The sequence below is a fragment of the Brachycentrus maculatus genome, unplaced genomic scaffold (genome assembly GCF_059751285.1).
Source record: "Brachycentrus maculatus isolate JH-2025_06_01 unplaced genomic scaffold, ASM5975128v1 h1tg001119l, whole genome shotgun sequence".
NCBI lineage: Eukaryota > Metazoa > Arthropoda > Insecta > Trichoptera > Brachycentridae > Brachycentrus > Brachycentrus maculatus.
This window is the reverse complement of record NW_028281817.1, coordinates 183,580-206,534: the sequence shown is the minus strand read 5'-3', so window position 1 is coordinate 206,534 and position 22,955 is coordinate 183,580. Positions and strand designations below refer to the sequence as shown.

The 22,955-nt window shown below is 30.7% G+C and overlaps 2 protein-coding genes across 4 annotated transcripts; one reads left to right on the top strand and one right to left on the bottom strand.

Annotated features, from left to right (window-relative positions):
- Window positions 1–7,388: 7,388 nt before the first annotated feature.
- On the top strand, window positions 7,389–15,019 carry LOC148299505 (uncharacterized). 2 transcript variants are annotated; one of them, XM_088275988.1, is made up of 10 exons: window positions 7,389–7,665; window positions 8,420–8,547; window positions 8,734–8,794; window positions 9,169–9,257; window positions 10,201–10,326; window positions 10,648–10,739; window positions 10,992–11,105; window positions 13,002–13,618; window positions 14,381–14,529; window positions 14,863–15,019. In XM_088275988.1, exons 1-10 carry the CDS (start codon window positions 7,607–7,609, stop codon window positions 14,976–14,978), a joined length of 1,551 nt encoding a protein of 516 aa, XP_088132114.1. In that variant the 5' UTR covers window positions 7,389–7,606; the 3' UTR covers window positions 14,979–15,019. The 2 variants fall into 2 exon arrangements, with proteins under 2 accessions (XP_088132114.1, XP_088132113.1); XM_088275987.1 differs by lacking the exon at window positions 7,389–7,665 and adding an exon at window positions 7,935–8,249.
- Window positions 15,020–18,688: 3,669 nt separating this feature from the next.
- Window positions 18,689–22,295, bottom strand: LOC148299504 (glutathione S-transferase 1-1-like). Of its 2 annotated transcripts, none has more exons than XM_088275997.1 (6): window positions 22,192–22,295; window positions 20,947–21,089; window positions 20,658–20,791; window positions 19,752–19,818; window positions 19,464–19,667; window positions 18,689–18,938 (listed from the first exon to the last, which is right to left on the bottom strand). In XM_088275997.1, exons 2-6 carry the CDS (start codon window positions 21,079–21,081, stop codon window positions 18,783–18,785), a joined length of 696 nt encoding a protein of 231 aa, XP_088132123.1. In that variant the 5' UTR covers window positions 21,082–21,089; window positions 22,192–22,295; the 3' UTR covers window positions 18,689–18,782. The 2 variants fall into 2 exon arrangements, with proteins under 2 accessions (XP_088132123.1, XP_088132124.1); XM_088275998.1 differs by lacking the exon at window positions 22,192–22,295 and adding an exon at window positions 21,199–21,335.
- Between the last annotated feature and the right edge of the window lie 660 nt (window positions 22,296–22,955).

The following is a 22,955-nucleotide window of genomic DNA, read 5'->3' as shown; positions in this document are numbered from 1 at the left end:
CGAGTTCTGTGAAATATATTGAATGAGCGTAATATATCGGATGGGATACAGATGGCGTAAATGAAGAAGCTGAGGGTGAAGGATAGTACTAAGGAAACAGAGGGATAATAGATAGAAATTGAACAATAGCAGCGATTGCTCGACCACTCGGGGTTGCAGGCTCCCGCGAAGGTACATACGAGTTACCTTTGTATACCAGTCTCTTTAGGAATCATACCTATGTACGTTATTCCCCATATTTTTATCTTTTGTATAAACAAATTGCATAATAAATTTATGACAACATTATAATTATTTTCTGTTTTAATAAAAATACTGATCAAAATGAAATAAAAAATTTATAGTATAATTTCTTTATATATTTTAGGAGAAAAAGAAATACTAACACGCTGCACATCAAACGTTTAGAGACATAAAATAGGAAACTATTGTATATTATTACACTTTTAATAATGTGATTTTTTTTTTCAATTTCTACTTAATGAAGAATGAAAGGTGGTATATTTTTTATTTCTATATATATATATTTTTAAATCCGCATAAATAAATAAATATGCAACATTTTTTAAAGGTGCTGTACAGATTTTTTTTTTAAATAATGGCATATTCTAGTACCTTTTGCTATTTTGTTTTTACATCACTTGAATTTTTGTCACGTAACCGTAGTAAGTGTGAAAACACGCCAAATATAAGATTAATGTTTTTTTTGTTACTTATACACGATAAGAGAAAAAAAAAACAAAAGAAAAATGTGTATATCCACCACAATAGATAGTGATACATAAATACATATAATAATTATAATAGTAATAAGTGCAACATAAATATACGTATCTTTATGAGATGATATATAACCACAATGTGCACAAACATTATCATGTGGTGTAGCGCGTTGGTTTCGTATAAAACGACCGACCGAAACGCGCCCGCTCCAGTCGACGTTTGGGACTTCGGGGTCGCCGATATATGTACTTGTACTTACCTTCGCGCCTAGTTCAAACTTTTAAAATGCATTTCGCTCTCGTTTTTGTTCTGGTCGTCGTTTCGGCGACATGCAGCCCCACTTACCAGCCGGTCACCAACGACATCCAAGTGGCGTCGGTACCGACAGTGTATCCCTATTACACCCAGGACTTCTGGATCAGGTATCTGCTGGCCCAGCTGCAGAACAAAGTGAATTATCACAATAACATTCCAATCTCACCAATTAGGCCAGTCAAGGAAAACTGTCAGCCAGTAGGAGGATTTGTGAGTATATTAATATATTATTCCTTTGTTGTATGACCTATTACTTTAACATGATTTCCTACAATTGTAATCGGTTAAATTTTATTATTAAATATAATACACAAACTGTTAAAAATGTATTGTAAATCGATTTCAATAGCGACCTGCACAGTTGACATTTCAGTATTTGTATATACCTACCTATTTAAGTTAGTAACAAATATTTTGATTGAATTCATTAAATATTATATTCATATACATTATATTCATATACATTACATTCAAATATATTATATTCATATACAGTAATACCTCGAAATTAAACGATAGATGTTGTTATACTTGGCGTTTTGCAGGTTTGCTATGTATCCGAGGCATCGATTGGATGTGGAAGTAAACGTTCAACTACACATAACATTACTTTTATTGGTTTAAAAACTAATGTTCATTCATGGATCGATAGCCGATTTAAAATTATATGAATTTAAATGTCAAAGTCATTACAAATAAAAGTCCAGAATTATGGCTATAAGTTATTGTCACTACATAGTTCAGCGTTATTTTCTGTATAGAATCCCAGCCCTCAAAAGGTTTTTGGGCCAAACTTTTTTCACTTCTGTGAAAAAAATCTCTTCCTCTTGAAATATGGGCGAGGAGAAAGATAATCATTATAGCCTAACATACTATGGTATCGCAACTTAATTTTCTTTAAACCCAGGTAACAATTGATGTAATTGCATATTTTTCCTGAAATGCCGTTTTCGTATTGAAAAATTAAGTTTTTCTTCAAAATAAATATATGGTATTGAAAAGAAAAGTTATTGAAAAGTAAGGAGTTCAAAAATAGTGTTGCCGGACGCTTACTGAATTATACTATTGCGAGTAAGGGCTTAACTCGGCATATTACTGTACTTACTCAAATGACAAACTTTGGAGATCGGGTTTTTTTTCTAATTAGTTTTATTTTTTACTCGAAGAATTGTAAAAAAGAGCATTGACCCGTATATTCAGATATATTAGATTCATTGCCCAGAATGTAAACCAGTTCCAAAAATACTTTTGTTTTTAATTTGCATTTAATTTAGGTAAGGATGTGACGTGAAACAATAATGATTCATTGTAGGAGGCAATTTATTTAGAAAATAATTATTCTGCCTTCATGACGTTTTCGGAATATTAGATGATGACATATTACCTACTCTCGTAGTTAACTAATAATAATACGTTGTTATGGTAATGTTTTTATAAAATTTCCAAAATTCTTGACGGTGTGATGGAGTAAGAAAAGAGTAGATTTTCGAATAAATATAATTTCAGTTTTCAGGGAAAAAAGCAAGCGATTACCAAGGCCTGTGTATAAATTTATTTTATATCATTCCTCATATTTATTATTTCCATCATATCGCAAACCACATACCTATCTCGTCCGCGTAATGTACCTACATATGTACATACATATTTGAAACAAGGTTTACGATCAGTTTTGTGAAAATTCGAATTCTATTCGCGCACAGTAGATACCTAAAACCGATGTGAGGCACCTGGTATTATTTTTAATTTTCTTTAGGAAACCCTTTCCTCGCAATTATTTTCCTAGCTTTCTTCTAGATCGGCAGATTATCAGAAGAACACCTAAAAATATTTTAATAAACGATAATGATTATTCATTAGTTGAGTTACTTGTATTTTTTGTAACAAAAATACCAAGACGAAATCTGTAAATACATACACACTAAAATAGGATATTTATTTTTGGGTTTAATTTTGTAATAATTCTTGCTACTGACGTTTCGACCACCATTACTGGGTTCTTCTTCAAAGTGATACTTTTTATGTAATAAATTTATCAACACATTGAAGTCAGGAAATTAAAGCAAAATATGCCCTAGGCGAGACCGTTTGCAAAAAAATGTTAGATTTTGTAAATTTAACACAACTTGAAAACCTACATAACGATTTTTGATAAAGATATGTTGTGATATTGAGTTCAACTTCCAAAGTTTTTACTTTTATTATCATTGTTTTTAATTTTTTTACTTATTATGTAATAAAAATATAAATGTTCTATTATGATCGACAACTATCGCTTATAAAAAAACGGATCAAAACAAGTTTATATATTAAGATATTGACAATTAAACAATAAAGCGAGAAAAATAGAATTCTCAGCTTCACCACAAATCGATCTCGCGGATTTCGTGTTCCTTGATGCTAATAGATCGGAAAGATCACTTTTTTATTACAAATATTTATCCGCGCTGACTTATTGCAGGGATCGCGTATGTATTATTACAATTCCACCTTCAGCTAAAAGAAATATTCGGGTAACAGACGGTTTCGGCAAAAAAACTGTAGAAAGCGGGGAAAGTACCTGTCTTTAGAAAGTATAACGGGAGAAGAGAAAGGATACATAATATGTCCTTCGGTAATATAACCGTAGCCTGAAAACGTATAATAAAATAAATCACTTCGGACACAATGATAATTATATCATAAACTTACTCGGTCCACATACTAGATGTCACATGCGCTTCTCAGAAATCCTGACTCGAAAACATCATGAATAAAGATTACAAACAATTCGTAAATCGTTTTCCAGAAAACATTGTCACTTTTCGTAATTACCCGATAGCTGCTATTGACGGGTGACAAGTATACTCATATGGGCGCGTGAAAATGCCGAGTAATTAACTCTAATAGGGGCATCATTGAGACTAATGAAGCGTCACATAGGTAGATACCTCATATACGTCATGTTTGTATTTATTATTTTATCAGTTAATGTGTGTACCGTTTCAATAACATGACACAATTATAAATTAGGTACACTTTTACCTACTTAGGTAATTCATAAATATTGTGTGGACGGAATGAATATTTCATTTTAATTGTGGGCGTCTAATTATAAAACGTCTGAGAACTCTAGATATCTACGCAGTGTATTGTAGAAACGTTATTGACGTTATAGATTGACTTAATATTAGGTTTTTAAAAAATCCATTGTATTTTTTTCGGTAACATTGACTTCCTCTAAGCCTTTGTAGTACCATCCTATAAGTGTGTAATTTGACATGAAATTTTATGGGTTTACCATTTACAGAAATGCGATATAAATAATTCCGCGTAAAATACAATGAAAGGTAACTTCAAAGTTTCGCTTTTCCAAACTACGCTTTTCTTGTAAATAGAACTGTCAGATTCTTGTACTTATCATATATCTTGACTACCCCAAAAGAATTTTTCCACATCCGTAGTTTATAATCCACTTCCACCCGAGACTACTATCGATTTATTAACGCACTTAACTCATTTACCCTAAATATTGCAAACAAATAAATCTTTTTTTAAATGACTATTTGTAAATATATACACATTTACGCAACTTGAGTACTTATAATAAAATTAACAATAATTATAAAATACACCTATTAACCGTAACTATTTTATCCGTTGAAATTTGTCCGTTGTTATAACATATTTTTATTATTACTTATTTTCGCTTTAAAATGATATACTCATAAAAAATACACCGTTTTTTTGTACAAAAATTACAGCTATGCAAATAATAAAATCACATTACTATGACTCATCAAGTATTATACACGGTTCGAACAATAGTGCGAATTTTATGTACTTACATACTTATACAAATATGTATAAATAAATGGTGGATAATTTTTTTATCGACTGTCTGAAGTCTTCATAACTCAAAAAATAAAACGAGCTAATCATTACATAATTGTCCGTATGTCCGCGTGGCTTTCAAATACGCTGCTTATTTGACAATAGTATTTCTTATTTCGTATCATCAGAATATAATCATTTCAAAACTGGATAGCTATCCTACCAAATATCACGTGCCTCTAGGCATCTAGTTCCCTTGAACTCTTTATTATTTTATTATTATTTATTTAAAACAAAAAATAATGAGAAAAAATTAAATAATTTTTTCTTCGATATAATTATTTGGTTTTGAAAAGAAAAGAGTTATTGAAAGGTAAGGGAGCTAGGAAAAATAAAAATCTATTTTTATTCTAAAAAGCAAAAAATATTAAATATACATTCTTTAAAAAAATCGGGTCTGAACAGACATGTGACCTCTCCGGTGGTCTCCAGTGGAAAGAATTCTGTGCTAATATCCCCTTAATACATTCGAACCCGGATATAAGACAGGCCAAGAGACCGCGACATTTATCTCTTTTAAAGAAAACTGTCTTACATCCATATTTTCTTTCTCTTATGTCCAGGTCTCTTATATTCAGGTTCGACTGTAATAATAACTCCAAGTAATATAATAAATATGGGACTTGAAATGTTCGAGTTCGACGTCACTCTGAGATCGTTTTTATTGTTGTTGTTTCTTGTTTTTAAATTTTTATAATTTAACTGAAAAATTATAATCTTCTTTGCTAACTTGAGCTTTGATCTCTCCCCTTTTCCTCTCTCCCGACCCTCTCCTCATTATCTTTGCAAAGTAGGTACCTATTGACATTATTGTCGAGTTTTATGATTATATCAGCACAAGCAGTTATACACACACACACACACACACACACACACACACACACACATACTCTATATGCAAGTTGCACGATGTCAACTATTTTTACAAATTCAAAATATGAATTAATTTGTTTCAGTGCACATACCATGAAGATTGCTGTTCCTTCGCTTGCCTCGGATACCTGAAGAAGTGCGTTTCGCGGTAGTTTGATACAACATCCATCCATATCTGTATCTACTTACGCCATTAATAAAAAAGACAAACTAAATATATATATATAACTATTCGTAGGAAATTATTTAATAAAATGACCGAGATTAGTGATATTTTAAAAAAATCTTGTAATGAGCGTACGATCAAAATTATTTTCTTCTTTGTAAATTAGTAGGTATTTATGCAATGTATTTATTTTTGATTTGTAACAATAAATATTTTTATCGTGATTGTTGACATAATATTGTGAGTTTTTTCCCTAATCACCAATATAAAATGCATAATTTCTTCCCTTTTCAGTGAAGCAATGAGTGGCTCGTGGTTGGCAGTCGACCTTAGCCGCTTTGGGAATTATCTAATGCCCAAGTGACTGAAATCGAGCTACGGCTTATGCAACACCGCCTACCATGTTCCCAACCATGGTGGTATGTAAACCCACTCACACTTAAGGAAGTGAGAGTGGGCTTACATACTCTTTATGATTAAAGTTACTGTTTTGTTACCTTCATCGGCACCCAATGGTGGATAGGGTACTGCATCAAACTGATACAATGCCAAGTTAATTATCCTTAATTATATGAAGGCAAGTGTTCAGTCTTTCTCTTCGGGTACTAGTCCAGGGTAACATTGAATAAATATTACAGTCAAAACAACTTAAACAGTAAAAACACATTATTTTGAATAACAAGCATAACGGAGTCCTGGAACCAACCCTAATGAAATTGAAGTATGGATTTGGCAAAAAAGGGTGAAAATAAACAGGATTCAGTCAAAATTCAATCACTCGGCTATATGCTCAGCAAAACAACGTACAATAGACATTCGAATTGTGAAATTCGGAAAGAATGCAAGGCTGAAATAAGCATTATCGATAAAAAATAAATAAAGGTAAGTTGATATGGTTTGGACACGTGGAATGGTTGAGAGAGGAATAGACAATAAAATAATGTATGAGGCGAATGTAGAAATACTTGAATGTAGACAGGTCAGTATTCGGAATAGTCGGTGGTTATGACATGGGTAAGCATGAATATAGAAGAAATGAAGTATATTTTTAAAGACAGACTGGGGTGGCGTTCTATCCTCTCTGCCTACTAAGCGGAGTGATGGTTAGCTAGTTTACACACCTAGTCAGTATATAACTGTCGCTGCGCGCTCTAAGCGTAATTCCTAAGCGAACGTACATTTTCAATATAAATATTAAGTAGGAACGATTAAGCAAGAATATTTTCAATAATATGATATGTATTTAAAAATAACGCAAAGGGCGAAAGAACAACAGAATTCCTGAGAAGGATATTATTAGATCAATACAACCATAATCATGGGCGTAATCAGGGTTTTTGACCCAGGTTTCCCCTAACCCGAAAACCCTGGGCTTTTAAAGATTTTACGAACCTGAAAACCTGGGATGGTAAATTTTTATCTAATACAGAATACTAAAATATGATTAAATTTGGAACCAAGACCGAATTTAACTAGTCGAACTCGGTACGGCTTTCAAACAAAGTATGTAATCAAAAATACAATAAGACGATGTGAGGTGGAAATATATTGGCGGAGTCATGTGCTATGGCTGTGGCTCTGTTTCGCTCAAGTTCTGGGGATTTCTGATAGAAATGAAGATTATACTACAAGTATTGGTGCTTGTGTACTAAACAAATGTCTCTATCTGATGAGCTAATATATTTCTACACGATAATGATAATAAATGAGTATCGGTAATATTGTTATCATTTTACAATTTATTTACTTTATTGTATGAAAAAAAATCATTCGTAAAGAAAACAATCAAAGACTACTGAGACTGACTCCAGTTGATAATAATTTATGTGGTACCTACCTCCAGCCAGGATTTTTTTACTATAGCAACTAGAAACACGTTCATTTTATTGGCGCCTGGCGCGATTTTTCAATAGTTTTGTTGCTGTTTGCGCGCTGTCAAATGTCCAAATATGTATGTACATTTTTGTTACATCATGCTTCAAATATCAACAATACTACCATATTATTTTATCATTGTTGGGGCATCGTGTTTTTCATGTTTACTAAAATCTCCCTGTTCTTGTAATTTGTGTATTGAAATGTAAATACTCGTATGTAATTCTAGTAATAGATTTAATTTATCAAATGACTGATTTGAATTGTTTCGGAAATAAGTTTTATATGGTGACATAATGTTTTATCGTCATAAATGGCTTAGTGCTAAAGGTAGATTGCACGACCCTTGGATTGCTGCTACGTTAAAAGAAAGTGCATCGGTAGATATACCATCATACTCTGACTCCGATTTGAAATATATTTGGTAATTTGAACTTGCGTGTATAATCATAAACAATATAATAATAATCATTTCTGTTTTTATATTATATACTCTTTTCTCCACAATATAGGGTAAAATTTTGGTCTTATTCCAAATGTATAACTTGTTTCCTGTAACTATACTGTGTTAACCAAAGTTATTTTTTGTTGCAGCGATGACTTAGCTGAAATCATAAGGTCTAACTCTAAAAAAATTCATCACAGAATATCCCTTCGATTGGCTGCACAGTTAATTTATGGAACATGTGTTATTTTCCAAAAGAAAGCATTGACATTATTAAGTGAGTTTCTCCAAAACATATCCATGCTATTGCCCGATAGATGCTGAATTACTTAAAACCTGGTTCCGTGGTTAATATCCGAAATGTTTTATTTATATCGGTCTCGATAGATACATTTTTACAATTTCCAAAGCGTTTATATGTAATACATGTTTCATTATTTTGTAAACTGGTTACACTTTCCAGATGACTGTTCCTATGCGTTTATTCTTGAAAATGCTTCGCTGATACAAGAAAAATTGAATTTGTAAGTAAAGTAATTTCATTACATGATTCGTAGCATTATAATTTTTTTATGTATGTAACTTTTTATTCTACAAATGTATTGTAATTATGAATATTATAAATCATACTTTCTTTGAATATAAATATACTAAGTATTGCTTCATTGTTATATTGCTATACAAAATGCAAGAATTGTGTCTTACTTTAAAGGGGTTTAAAAAAAATCCGTTGTGTTAAATATGTGAGATATTAAAAATATTTCATTGATTTCTCAACACTGGCACCAGTTACTAGCCAAAGGTGTGATGGAGATCTATTTAGATATTTATTGTATTTTTTAATTATAATTTTGAATAGAAAAGACACTTATTATGATAATTGCATTTTTCTTTTCAGATCGCTATTTGATCTCGATGAATGTACTTTAGAAACACTAGATGAAACTATTCCAATTCATTCTTCAACAATGTATCCAGAAGAAGAAGGTAGCAATGATCGCTTTTCACTTTTAAAATGCACATTACCAAACATACATTGGGTTTGTTATTTATTGTACCAATAAACTTTCTTCTAAAACCAGCTGAATCTCCATTGCTTAGATCTAGATTATGTATATTACTATTCACGACTTAATACCATAGTAATAAAAACACAAACGGATGGATCTTAAAATAAATATGTAATTGGTTAGAAAAAAGGTGGGCCATCTAACATTAAGAATTTAATTTGGCTAAAAAAAACGGATATTTTTTTTAAGTATGGTTTTATTAGAATTATTGAACCATTCCATTGAAAAATGAAACGCAACATCATTCAAATAACTGCCACAGCTGGCCTTACAGTACCTCATTTGAGCAACCCGATTTTCCTCTTCATTTTTTATTGTTTGGGCCCATACGAATGGCAACTTTAATTTTGCGTTTCGAGTTTGTGTTTGTAAAAAATGGTCTTCTTCGACCGAGTGATCTTCAGCCCGTTGGACGAACCAAAAACGCATCATACGGTCGTGAGGCTTCCGTTCTTGGACTAATGGAACCTGTAGGCCTTCATATTGAGGTCTTTATGCAAAATTCTTCTCAGAGAAATGCGAGTAAAGTTTGGGAAAATATTGGTAAAATATAGCTCTTATAATACTAAAGTTATCGAATTCAAATTCATATATGGGGAATTTCAATCCCCCTTTTAGATCGGGCTAGATTAATTAAACGCGATTTTCAGTTAAACATAAGTGGCTTGTGTTTGAAAATATAAATTAAGTCGTGGGAGAGTGAGGTTGAGATAGGTTTGACTAATACTACACTAACCACAGGACTCAATGCGTGACATAAAAATGAATACAAAAATAATTACACAAAAAATGGAGAATTTCAGAACTAAACGAAAAAATATTTTAAAATGATTTATCTTACGTTAATTGGTTTGTTTTAGGGTTTATATTTACGGAAAGTTTGTTTGGAGAAGCAGTTTTAGGTCGACATGATCAAGACCAAGAACTAGAAGCAGTTCGGCATGATGATGACAACTATCTGTTTAATATTTCTAAGCCCAATGAAGGTTAGTTTTATTTTCTCTAACCCCTTTACTGGCATATCCAGCGATGCATTGGGCACCGCATCGGATTGACATGGCGATAACTTAATAGAACATGATTAAGGGAACTGGAGCGTGTACCCATACATACAAATTGTTTACTGTTTAATCTTTGTTTACTAAGACATGCCATATTTACTTTGCTGTTTTATTAAGCTTTTAGTAAACACTAACTAGAGTACTTTCAATGCTGACAAATACTCGGCACTGAAATATGACGAGAACATTATTTCATTTAAAAATGTTTTATCTGCTTTGAATACTCAACTTATTTTCTGTTTCCAGATAAATTTAGCGGCTCCGGAGCAAGTGCAGCATCAAACATATCCAAAAATAATACGAGTAACTTAGTATCAGAAGTACCCACATTTCAAATGGTAAATATTTGCAACTATTTTAATGGTAAACTATCATCACTATGCCAGATTAGATCTTCAGCTACCAACTGTTAAAGTAACTGTTTTTTTTTACTTTTTACTCTTTCTGTGACTTACTAAGAATGAAGAAAATAAATATGTTTTCTAAGAAACACACTTGGAAGAATACACACATTTTGACAAAGCATTAAAATGCTTTGTTAAAATGTGTGACTTTAATGTTGTTTATCGTAATAATACTTTTATTTTTAGATTGCGCAAGATGGGAATGATAATGATATCTCTGATATTGCAAAAATCTATAACTGCAAATATACATTGCCAATATCGACTGTCGGCCACAACTCTTCGGGACAATCCTCTTTGGTAGCTAATTTAAATCTGAGAAATTTTACTAACCTCTCGCGATCCAGCCAAATTAACAGAATACACGACACATTTACTAACTTTATGCAAGATTTCATATTAGAGAATTGTTCGGAGAGAAGTCGCCCCAGAGAAAGGAAGTATCCTAATAGAGTGGATTATTACAAAGAATATACAACTAGATATGTGCTTTCTCAAAAGGATAATGTTAAATGCCATTTAAGATGCCAAGTAGGCTACACATTTGTTATAATTGTATTAAGTATCGCACAGTTGTATGTAGTCTTCTCTTCTAAATGTACCTTTATTACAATATAACTCTTTGTTCATTTTGAACGCAAATGTAGTTTTACAAAATACATAATATGTAATCTAGTATAAGTACATACTTTCTTTAGCGGGAGTGTGCAAAAAGCCAACGTAAATAGTGTTACACTACAGATATACTAATCCAGGGAACATACTTAAAATGCTTTCTCAACAAAATAATAAATCACCGTAGAATGAGTAACCATACCACTGTTAATAAAATATAATGTCCCGGTTTCACACAATTTTTTTCCGAAATTCACAAAATACCTCCGATGTACCCAATAAATTTGATTATTATTACGTAATATTATTTTTTAAAACCAATGCGTAAATATGCTGTGGAGGTCCATCTCGCTGTTCATAAATTATACCATTAAATTCAAAATAATTTTGTGACGTACAAATATCAAAAATTCTAGTCATTTCTTTTGCTCATAAGTCATCTAATTCTGAATCACACAGTAGTCTACTGAATACACTCTTTCTTTTGGTATTATTAATTTATTTAGAAATGTTCCAGTGGAGGATGCTAAGAGTGTATTCAGTAGACTACTGTGTGATTCGGAATTAGATGACTTATGCGCAAAAGAAATGACTAGAATTTTTGATATTTGTACGTCACAAAATTATTTTGAATTTAACTTATGAACAGCGAGATGGACTTCCAATGGGCTCTCCTCTATTGCCAATTTTAGCAGATATGTTTCTCAATGATTTTGAGACAGAATTATTAAATTCTAGTCATCCTCTTGTAAAGTCATGTATTTTTGGATGGTATAGGTATGTTAATGACATTTTTTGCATTTTTACTAGGACAGATAGACAGTTAGATTCATTCCTGACCCATATTAACACACTACATACATAGTAATATTAAATTTACTTTGGAAAGAAATGAAGATAACTGCCTAAATTTTCTTGATATAACTATTAAAATTATAAATTAGAATTTAGTATTTACCGTAAACCTACACATACAGATACAGTCATCCCAGCTGATTCCATGCATCCTTTTTCACAAAAAATTGCTACTTTCCATTCGTTGTTAAACAATTTGATTAACATCCCGCTTAATACTTTTAATTATAATCGTGAATTGAATGTTATTAAACAAATAGCCATAAATAACGGATATTATATAACGTTAATAAATAAAATGTTAAAAAAGAAAATAAAAAATAATTTGACTAAGAAATACTTATACTCAGCATGCAACAAAGAATCAAAAAATAAATGTTGGTACAAAATCCTCTATACTGGATTAATAACTAAACAGGTTTCTAAACTATTGCCCTCTCATATCCAACCATGTTATGGAGGAATACCCAAAATCTAAGCCATGTATTTATTATATTTATAGAGATATGGTTATAAGAAGCAATGTGTACAAGGTACACATCACCGGGAAGGGAGGGTTAAAATCAAAAAGCTACGCTTACCGTCACACATCCTCCATTTTGTAGTGGTTAGCGGCAATGCAGACCACTGCATTACCATTTGACCATTTCCTATTTCTCTTTATCCTTACTTTCCTGCCAACAGACATGCCTTTTTAAATAAAGATACAACGCATTAATTTTCTAGGACCCGCATGATGATATAATTGATATTGATTATCAAAGAACGAAGCTCATTATGAATCCTGCTATTTCTCCAAGGAAAATGAATAAGAGATTATTTTCTGTTTATAAAAAAAACTCGGTAACACAACAAAACCCTGTGGATATCAGTATGTTCGATGAATGTATCGATGCGCAGCCGGCTTCTTCCAATATGATGTCGTCTGCAATAACTTGTGAAAATGTTCCTACGGAGAGCGCAGGCAAATCAACTTCTGAAGATAATATTATAGATGTTAACGAAACATCACCAAGTGAGAGTGAAGGCTCACATATTACTATTAATAGAAAACGGTATTCCCACAGTGCAGAAAAACTCCCCCCGGATAAATCTTCTGCAGAATCCGTTCCGAGTCCGAATAATGAAAATCAACAAACTCAGAATCAAAATAAAAACACAGTGTATCTACTATATTCGGATGAAGAGCTTCGTGATAAAATTAAAGATTTAAAAGTATTCATCGGAGGCAACTTCAATCCGGATTTATTCAGAAAGGAAACCAATCAATCAAATTCTAAACAAGGCACCAAATATGGACGGTTTTCTAATTTTGAAAGACTCGTAAAAAAATCCAGAATTAGGTTTGTAATGACTTTTTATTTAGTAACGGTAGCGCTTTTTGATTTATTATTTTTAATGTATTTAAAGATTGTAATGTAATGTAAGAGTAAAGCAAATTACATGTGTCCACTATCTGTTGGTAATCTAAGATTCAGTGTACTCGTGATTATGGGTGCACTGTGAGCGCCGCAATATTAGGTGTTGGGAATAGGAAAAGATAATTTACTGCAGATATCCTTCTTAAAAGTACTTTTATGGAGTTGGTATTCCATATTTGTCAAACTATATCTTTATTCTGGCAACCGTTTTTATGTACATTGAAAGTGTTTTTTTATGACCATTTTCCATTGAGCATTTTCTGTCAACATTTCACTAAAACCAAACCAACTTTAACTCGACCGTTTCTTGATCTCTTGACTTTGCAAAACAGCTGTTTTTATGTAATACATATCTTGGTCGCTTGGAAATTGTAGTTTCAGTGGAATTTGCACCACTTTAGGATTTCGATTCTACGGTTGATGGCTGATCAATAAGAATTCATGGAGTGATCCTTGTGTCATGTAGTTACATATGTTTTTTTTTAGTTGTTATAAATTGATACATTAAAAATTATTCACCCTTTTAGAGTTGACAGTTTAGTAACATCAAACAAAATTTTACTTTTGAAAATTTACACATTTATTTCAAAAATATATTTTCATTAGTGTTGTATAAAAATATATGTTTATTTTGTGGAATATCTACGATGTTTGTGTAACTTGTGTCCATGTTGAATCTTATAGCGACGAATGGAATGAGTACGGTGTTCTGAGCAAGTTGAACCTTCTGTGGTTACGTCACAAGAATGTTTCTCTGGAAATGCTGAAGTCTCAGGGACCGATGGAAACTGATTCTCGAAGCACTATGACCAAAATATTTTCTTCCCTAATGAGTAAGTCCATACCTTTTTATAAAACTGACCTTGATTTTTATTCTTAAAAGAATGCCAATAGGTGCGAGGTAAATGAAATCATGAACTTTTAAACGCATTCTTTACAAACAAAACGACCATTCAAATTCATTTTCATATGATAATTTTTTTAAATTGATATTTCATAATCTTATTCTTCTACAAAATATTTTACTTATGTACACTTCCTCTTCGCGTGTCAAAAAAAACCAGTGAAAGTATACCAAATATAAATTTTTGATAAACATCATTGCTGATGTTATTTCCATAAAATATGTAGCTTTTTTGTTATTTATACATATTTCAATATTTCAGATCTTCATTCTTCCCGTTTTATTTTTGTGATGAAAAATTCTCTAGGACAAGTGGATTGCATCAGAAAAGGACCAGCTTCATGGAAAAAGGGAATTTTTCATCCTTATTCTGTGTGACATTATTTTTTAATTAAACTTTTTCCATCCAGAACTTGTAATACTAGATATATGTATATATATATATATATATATATATATATATATATATATATATATATATATATATATATATATATATATATATATATATATATATATATATATATATATATATATATATATATATATATATATATATATATATATATATATATATATATATATATATATATATATATATATATATATATATATATATATATATATATATATATATATATATATATATATATATATATATATATATATATATATATATATATATATATATATATATATATATATATATATATATATATATATATATATATATATATATATATATATATATATATATATATATATATATATATATATATATATATATATATATATATATATATATATATATATATATATATATATATATATATATATATATATATATATATATATATATATATATATATATATATATATATACATATACATATATATATATATATATATATATATATATATATATATATATATATATATATATATATATATATATATATATATATATATATATATATATATATATATATGTGTGGGTTAGTGTAGTGCTGTACTATTTAAGTTAAATGACATTTCCTTTCAATAAATTTGACATTGTAAATTAGTTCATATGCAATAATTATTATGTAGGATTTGATATTGTTGATTACTTCTTGTTTAAATTTTGTTCTCTAAAGGAATAACCCGCAACGCCTTTATTTTTGGAGACATGTCTGCAGGTAAGATAGTGAGGATAGGTAAGGTAAATGTGAAAAAATATATACCAAAAATGCACACCAATTAAAAATAAATTTTGCAATTGGCAGGAATCAAACCCGCAACCCTAGTTTCTTCGTCAAATTTCTAGCTAAGAATGCCACGGCGCCTAACTGTGATTGGAAATTAAAGCACATTGCTTTAATGTTATGCTTACCTGATATTACCGGATATATTTAATATTAAGATTACAAATTAAAAGTAGATATGACAGCCAATTGATTGGTTTAGAATAATATTTAATTAACTACAATGTCTTGACTAATAAATTTATTTTTATCCTTGCGGTAATTTAAAGTACTTATTGAACTGAATCTTGATGTTGAGATGTGAGATCTCCGATCCATGCAGAGGGAGTGGAGTAAGAGAACGTAGTAGATGGAATATCCGTTTAGGACTAGACAACACTCAAACGAGCATTGCATACATATTTACAAAACTTTGTTAGCTGCAGCAAAAACCTTTTTATAAATATTCATTACCAAAATTACTACTTAGTAAGTTTGTACATTGGCCATACATAATGTGTGCACGTTCATGGAGATAAGTTCGATAACTATATATTAACCGGATCCACGCGGCTCGCATAACCGTATGTGTTTTCACAAAACATTCCCTGTACGCGGCTGACATAACCGTTTGTGTTTTTACTTTGCTCCAAGTTTCGAACCTCAGTTCAACTTGGAGGGATTTTTTCATGGTGTGGAACTTTAGATAAAATAATACGTCAATCCTTGGCCTTATGACATCTGTTGAAATATCTGACTAATAGTTTGTAACATCACAAGGATAAATAAAAGAACAGATCCCTGATTTTTCTTGCGGTCGGTAATTAGTTCGCGCCATAATCATACCCAATATCTGTCTTACTCTCGACGCTACGCATCGCCAGTGGGTAAGAGTGACACACGATGCGTGCTTTGATTTATTTATGTTATGATCTGATTTGTTTATATTACGATATATTTCAAGAATAATGTGACACGAGTGTATTATAGAGTACCAAAAAGGCACAATGAATCCCATTGAACGTTTTTGTTAAAGAAAATAAATCGTTTCTTAACTAAATATATGATAAAAGTAATCATTTAAAAAACGGTGAAATACCGCCGCATACGGGCGTCTCTCAGGAACAAAGTGAACGCGGTTAAAAGGTTAATAACCATATATGTATTATACCAGGTATTGAGTCAATATGTATATTATGTATAAGTGTGACGCCAGTTTTTTTGAGAATTTTTACTGTGTTTAATCTTATTTTAATTAAATTAAACACTTGAATATTCCACTGAATTGAGTTTTATTTTTATATATTTTATATTTTATTTACGACTAGTTTCGAAAACAATTGTCGTTTTCGAAACTAGTCGTAAATAAAAATAAAACTCAATTCAGTGGAATATTCAAGTGTTTAATTTAATTAAAATAATCATGTCATTCCACAAAGTTAATGCGGAATCAATAAATAATATGTGTTTAATCTTATTAAACAGAAATATTAAAAATAATCTACAAACATCCTTAAGGCAGATTCTATTGAATTTAATATTTCGATTATTTCATATAATAAACCCGATCCCTTATTGAATTAATGATAAATTGTATTCGCGTCTATGTTTTGATATATCAATTTCAATGACAATATTACTTACGTTCTTATTAATTAGTCAAAAATATGTACATTAGAACCCTGGAAATCCAAAGTAATTGTTAGGATTTAAAAAGTTCAGATTAACTGAGAAATTCACACCAATAATAATAATTCAGATAGTAATTTTATGTAAGAATAAATGTGTTCACTCTTTGTGTGTTTTCTAAATGTTTTTCTTCTACTAAATCTTGTTTGGATTTGCGCGGTTCCGCCGTATTTAATTTGTAGTAATGTTTCTCTATTTAAATCTTTATTTTCATTTGCTCGATATGCAACATTTAAGATATCTATTTGTTTATAAATACATATATGTCCTTTTTTATTTAGGTACTTAATAAAATGTTTAGTTTAGTAGTGTAGCGAATAAAGTTTTGTGTTTAATTTCACACAATGTTTCTGCGGACAAAACTGTATCTGGGGAGTGACTTTAAAAAATATATATATTAATTTATATCATAGTTATGTTAGTTTATAGTATAAACAACATATATTTTTGAATAAAAAAAATATTGACAGCAGTAAATTAATTTGAATAAAAGCAGCAGAATTAAATAAAATTTATCCATGTTTTATTTTGTAGGATCAGGCGCGGTCTGTCCATACATGCTGTGGATGCTCCGCATCCCTTGCATTTCAGAGTAAAAAGATTTGGACTTCCATCCGTAAACACCAATACTGCAATTTGAATATTTTGATATTTCTTCAGTGACCTTAATGTGATTTTTTTACAAAAACGGGCTGTACAAAATCCCACAAATATTATTATTATCATGAGTTATGGAGCTTAACGGGTTTATGGAGATAATTTTAGACCGCACCTAATTGTATTTTGTTCGTGGGCTAGCGTCTAGATGTGCATATTTGATATCTGGTACGTAGTAAGTACGAGTATAAACAGTTGATGCCCAGCATTCCTTCTACAAAAAGACACCGGCCGCCACTGATCGCGATAATTTTTTTGATAACTTTAATTTGAAAAATACTACTTTTAGCGTCAGAAACTCCATAGAAATACCTTTTTTTAATCTCTGAACGAAACCTGTTTTGTACATTATGTTGCAAAAACAATGTTTTATTGTTGATATTGAAGTATTAAAATATATACTGCTGTAGATAGGGATAGCAAGTTAAGAATGGATGACAGCAATCGCTGACGGGCTGGCCGGTCCTGGGTCCACCCTCCATCCTATCAAATCATTCATCATTTTTAAATCCAGTTTACTACTATTTACAAACTTTAATTCCCAATAAAATACTTGCTACAATAAATCGTATGATTTTACAGTAATATTTTACAGGTTGTGATAAAACAGTGTTCACTTATTGTATTTCCTTGTAGGATAAAGAGGGTGCTGAAGTTTAGACATGTCGGGTAAGTTCTTATCACACTCGCTAAGTTCTATTATTCCTTCCATAGAGACGTCCCATAATTCTGGATATTCCTTCTTGAAAGTAGTGTACCATTTTGTGATCTGTAAATTGATTATTTAATGTTTCGAATTATTAATCGAAATAGCATTTAAGCAATGGGAGATGGTACATGATAAATGAAAGATAAAGCCAATTTTTGCATTTTTTCATTATTTATAAAAACAATCTGTAGAATTGAATGAAAGATTTTTTTTATGCTAAACTTTTTCAGTTTATTTCTAATGAAATAACTTGTGAAATGAAATAATGATTTATTAAAGAGATTATCTATATATCTATAGACTGTTTACTTTTTGTACTTGTTTTCAAGTAGGAGAGAAAGGATACTGAAGGAAAGTATGAAAGGGATGGTCAGTATATCGGGATAAATATTAGAAAAATTCAATAGGCAGGGATTGAGCCTGCAATAGAGCATTCTACTCTATCCCATAATGCCTGTCTATGCACAGTAAAATGTGTTTTGCTGTAACTTGGGGCATAATAATTTAGCATGATGCTTGATGTAAGCTGATTTAGGTTATTGATAAAGTCTAGTATCCAAGAATGTAATATCTAGTCATTTATACCTGCTCATATTGGGAGAAGTCCAAGCCGATAGCTTCCAAAGCCATCGTGGAGTTGACAAGCGCACAATCAGCGATAGTCAGGTGATCGGCAGCGACGTACTTCTTCCCCAAACGCTTCAAGTAAGTGTCTAGGACGTTAAGAGCGATATGAACCTTTTTTAATCCGAGTTCTGATCTTTCGTAATCAAAAAATATAGGCCCAACCTGCATCATTAAATTTTTATTTTAATAATTTATAACAATTATTAAACATACTTTTACTGCCACTTCATGTCAAATAAAACTTACTGCATATTCACCGATACTGCGATAATACGATGATAAGTTGAAGCACAGTCGCTGGTTTACAATTGCCCTGGATAAAATTTCACATTAAATATGACCAATTGAAGACAAAATCATAGCCTAGAACCATTTATGCAAATTAAAATTAAATTAAATAAACATTGGTATATAATATTCATATAAAAACATTGGATAATTCCTTTTCTGCCTTTGAAATGAGGCTGGCGCAGAAGTTAAAAGCACCCTTTCCTGTAAAAACTTGCATATAAACGTAGTGTAATGTAAAGCAGATGGGTATTAAGTATTTTTAATATTATTTATAAGTGTATTATGCACAGAAAGTCTATGTTAGGTGTAATAAGACATTTACAGTACGCATAAATATTGATAATCATCTCCTTAAATAAGATCCGCTCACGTGGACCTCCATTTACATTTCGTGCACCTCCATTTTCTTTTCTCCCTGCGAGTCGAAATCGACCTCTGGGAGTCCATATAGAACGCTTTGGGAAACTTTGCTTCAAATCAGGGCTGTCCAAACCAGATACAATCTATTAATATTATTATAATGTGATAAGTTGTTCATTAATTTATCTTTTGCAATTCTGTCAATATCAACATGAATTATTACAAAATATAAGCCGCGGGCTGTTTTTTGGACCGCCCTATGTAAAATAATTATTTTTTTCTCAGATAATATATTATTCACCAAATGAATGATATATTCTTCGACAAATATTGAAGCTTATACATGTTTTTTATTCTCTCGTATTAAAAGGATAGATCTTAAGTTGAGAGGCCTTTTTAATATATGCATATCAAATTTAAATATATTTATCAAAAGTTTAATATGTAACAAATAATTGTATTCCACTGAATAAAAGAGTGTTTGGTAATTTTATACTTTACCTCACTTTGGGATCTTTCGGGTAGAGATTAGATTCGGGTCGGTGCTGATCGCAGATGTACTGGAGAATTGCGTTACTTTCTCCCAACACAAACCCGTCATCGTCCATCACAGGAATTTCCCTCTGTGGGTTGAGCTTCAATAATACAAATTTTCAATTATTTACAAATCTTTATATCATACACCCTAAAAAGGAAGAATTAAGAAAATGAATAATCTTCTTCTGGCTCTAACTGGCACCCAATGGTGCATGGGGCTTCCAAAATAAGAATCAATGTGTGAAATGCTTACTTGTGTGAATTCCTCTGTTAAATGTTCACCAGCGTTAAAGTTAACATCAATAAGTTCAAATGGAATGTTCAAACATTTCAGAGTTTGTCGGACTGAAAGGGAAGGGGGTCCACCACGCACAGAGTAAATCTTCATTTTCTTTTCTGGAACATTTTTTTTACTCTTTTAAAAGTAAATAATTACGAAAAAATGGATATTGCTATTATTTTTATTAACTATTAATTTTTAAATCGCATTCTGGTGATCGCTTACATTTTTTGCCATCCAAATATTATTTTGGTAATCGATTATTTGAAACGTAAGAAATTTGGCAGCCGAAAACCATAATTCGGCAATCATTTTTTATGTATTTTTAAATCAATTTATTACGAAGTTATTTACAATACCACAATAATGGTCTACTGTTGATATATTATACATATTCAGTTTTTTTGTTGTTATTATTGACTGGTTTTAGACTTAAAAAAAACAGACAACTTCCAAATATAATTTTTTGCGATTATAAAAATAATAAATTATTACATTTTTCGTAAAAAGAAACAAACACTTTTGTTTGATGATATTATTATCGCCTACTTTAGTATCAAATCGTAAGTAAATACTATTCACATGTCGCTCACTCCTTTCAAGAACGTCATAAATCAAAATACTTGATTTTTCAGGAGAACGTTTTTAAAGTTTAAAAATATAATACAATGCATTATAAATAAATATCAAGCCACTTATCAAACTTTTTACTATGCAACAGATCTTTTGAGGTAAAACCTAAAGGTTTTTTTTTCCATTTGAAAAATATTTAGTTTATTTAAAAAAAAATTAACAATACCTTTTCCTCAAAATGAAAAATCAACACTTTCTCCTGTAGCAGGTAAATATTAAGTTACAAATATGCCTCCTTTACTGGGATATAGTACATTTTCTGGGCATTCCGAAAACATGCACAACTGAAATTTGACGATTTTTGATTTATGACGTTCTTGAAAGGAGTGAGCGATGTGATCTACGAAAACAATGTACATGTCCGGTTCTAGCCACACCCATTTAAATATTTACCACGTAAATTTAAATAGTTAAACGCTCAGCATATTATGCACTTACGGATGATCAAAATTTAACAGTTATGAAACAAAATTACAATTTACACATTTATGTATTTAATAAATAAATTTTATTTTATGTAATTAAATGGTGACGGCCTCAAATCATATTTTTCAGATTATTATCTACGTATGATTAATTACTTACCTTTTTGTTTCAATCGCGAAATGAACAATGAATTTAGTTATTGATCGAGCTGCTACGGCTAGCTGCTACACACACCCGACTTCCGCGGTCCCCAAATTCTAATTGATTTCATGTAGTCACCATCTGAATTAGAAATATTATTTATGTTGTGGACTTTGGTTTCTACGTCCTTCAGAACTAAGAATATTTGACTGTAAACATGATCGACAAGTACAATATCGATTTATTGTTTCGATATTTTTTTCACTCAGGTTTGTTGTATACAAGACGCGTCGTCTAATATTTTTTAAACACAAACGAGTATTAGTTTTATATATATATATATATATATATTTTTTTTTTTTTTTTTTTTTTTTATTATTTTATGTATTTCATATTTTTGCTGCGCTAACGCAAATCTAAATCCGTGCGTTAATTTGAGATATCTGCTTTACTGACTGACAATTATGGGTGCTGAATGAAGAACCTTGAATTATGTTATCATCTATTCGTATACATGTATAGTATCTACAAACTAACATACTTTATTCGTATACATGTATAGTATCTACTAACTAACGTACTGATTATGGACGTAAAATACATTTCGCGGATATTTGCGATTATCATTCAGTATGTACTGCTAACACTTTATTACGTTAAACCATCGATACTCAACCTGCGGCCCACCAAGCTTTTATGTGCGGCCCTAAACGCATTCATTATCAGGAGCATGATTTAAATAAAATCTGGCATTCTAAATTTCGTACATTCGTTTAAACTTT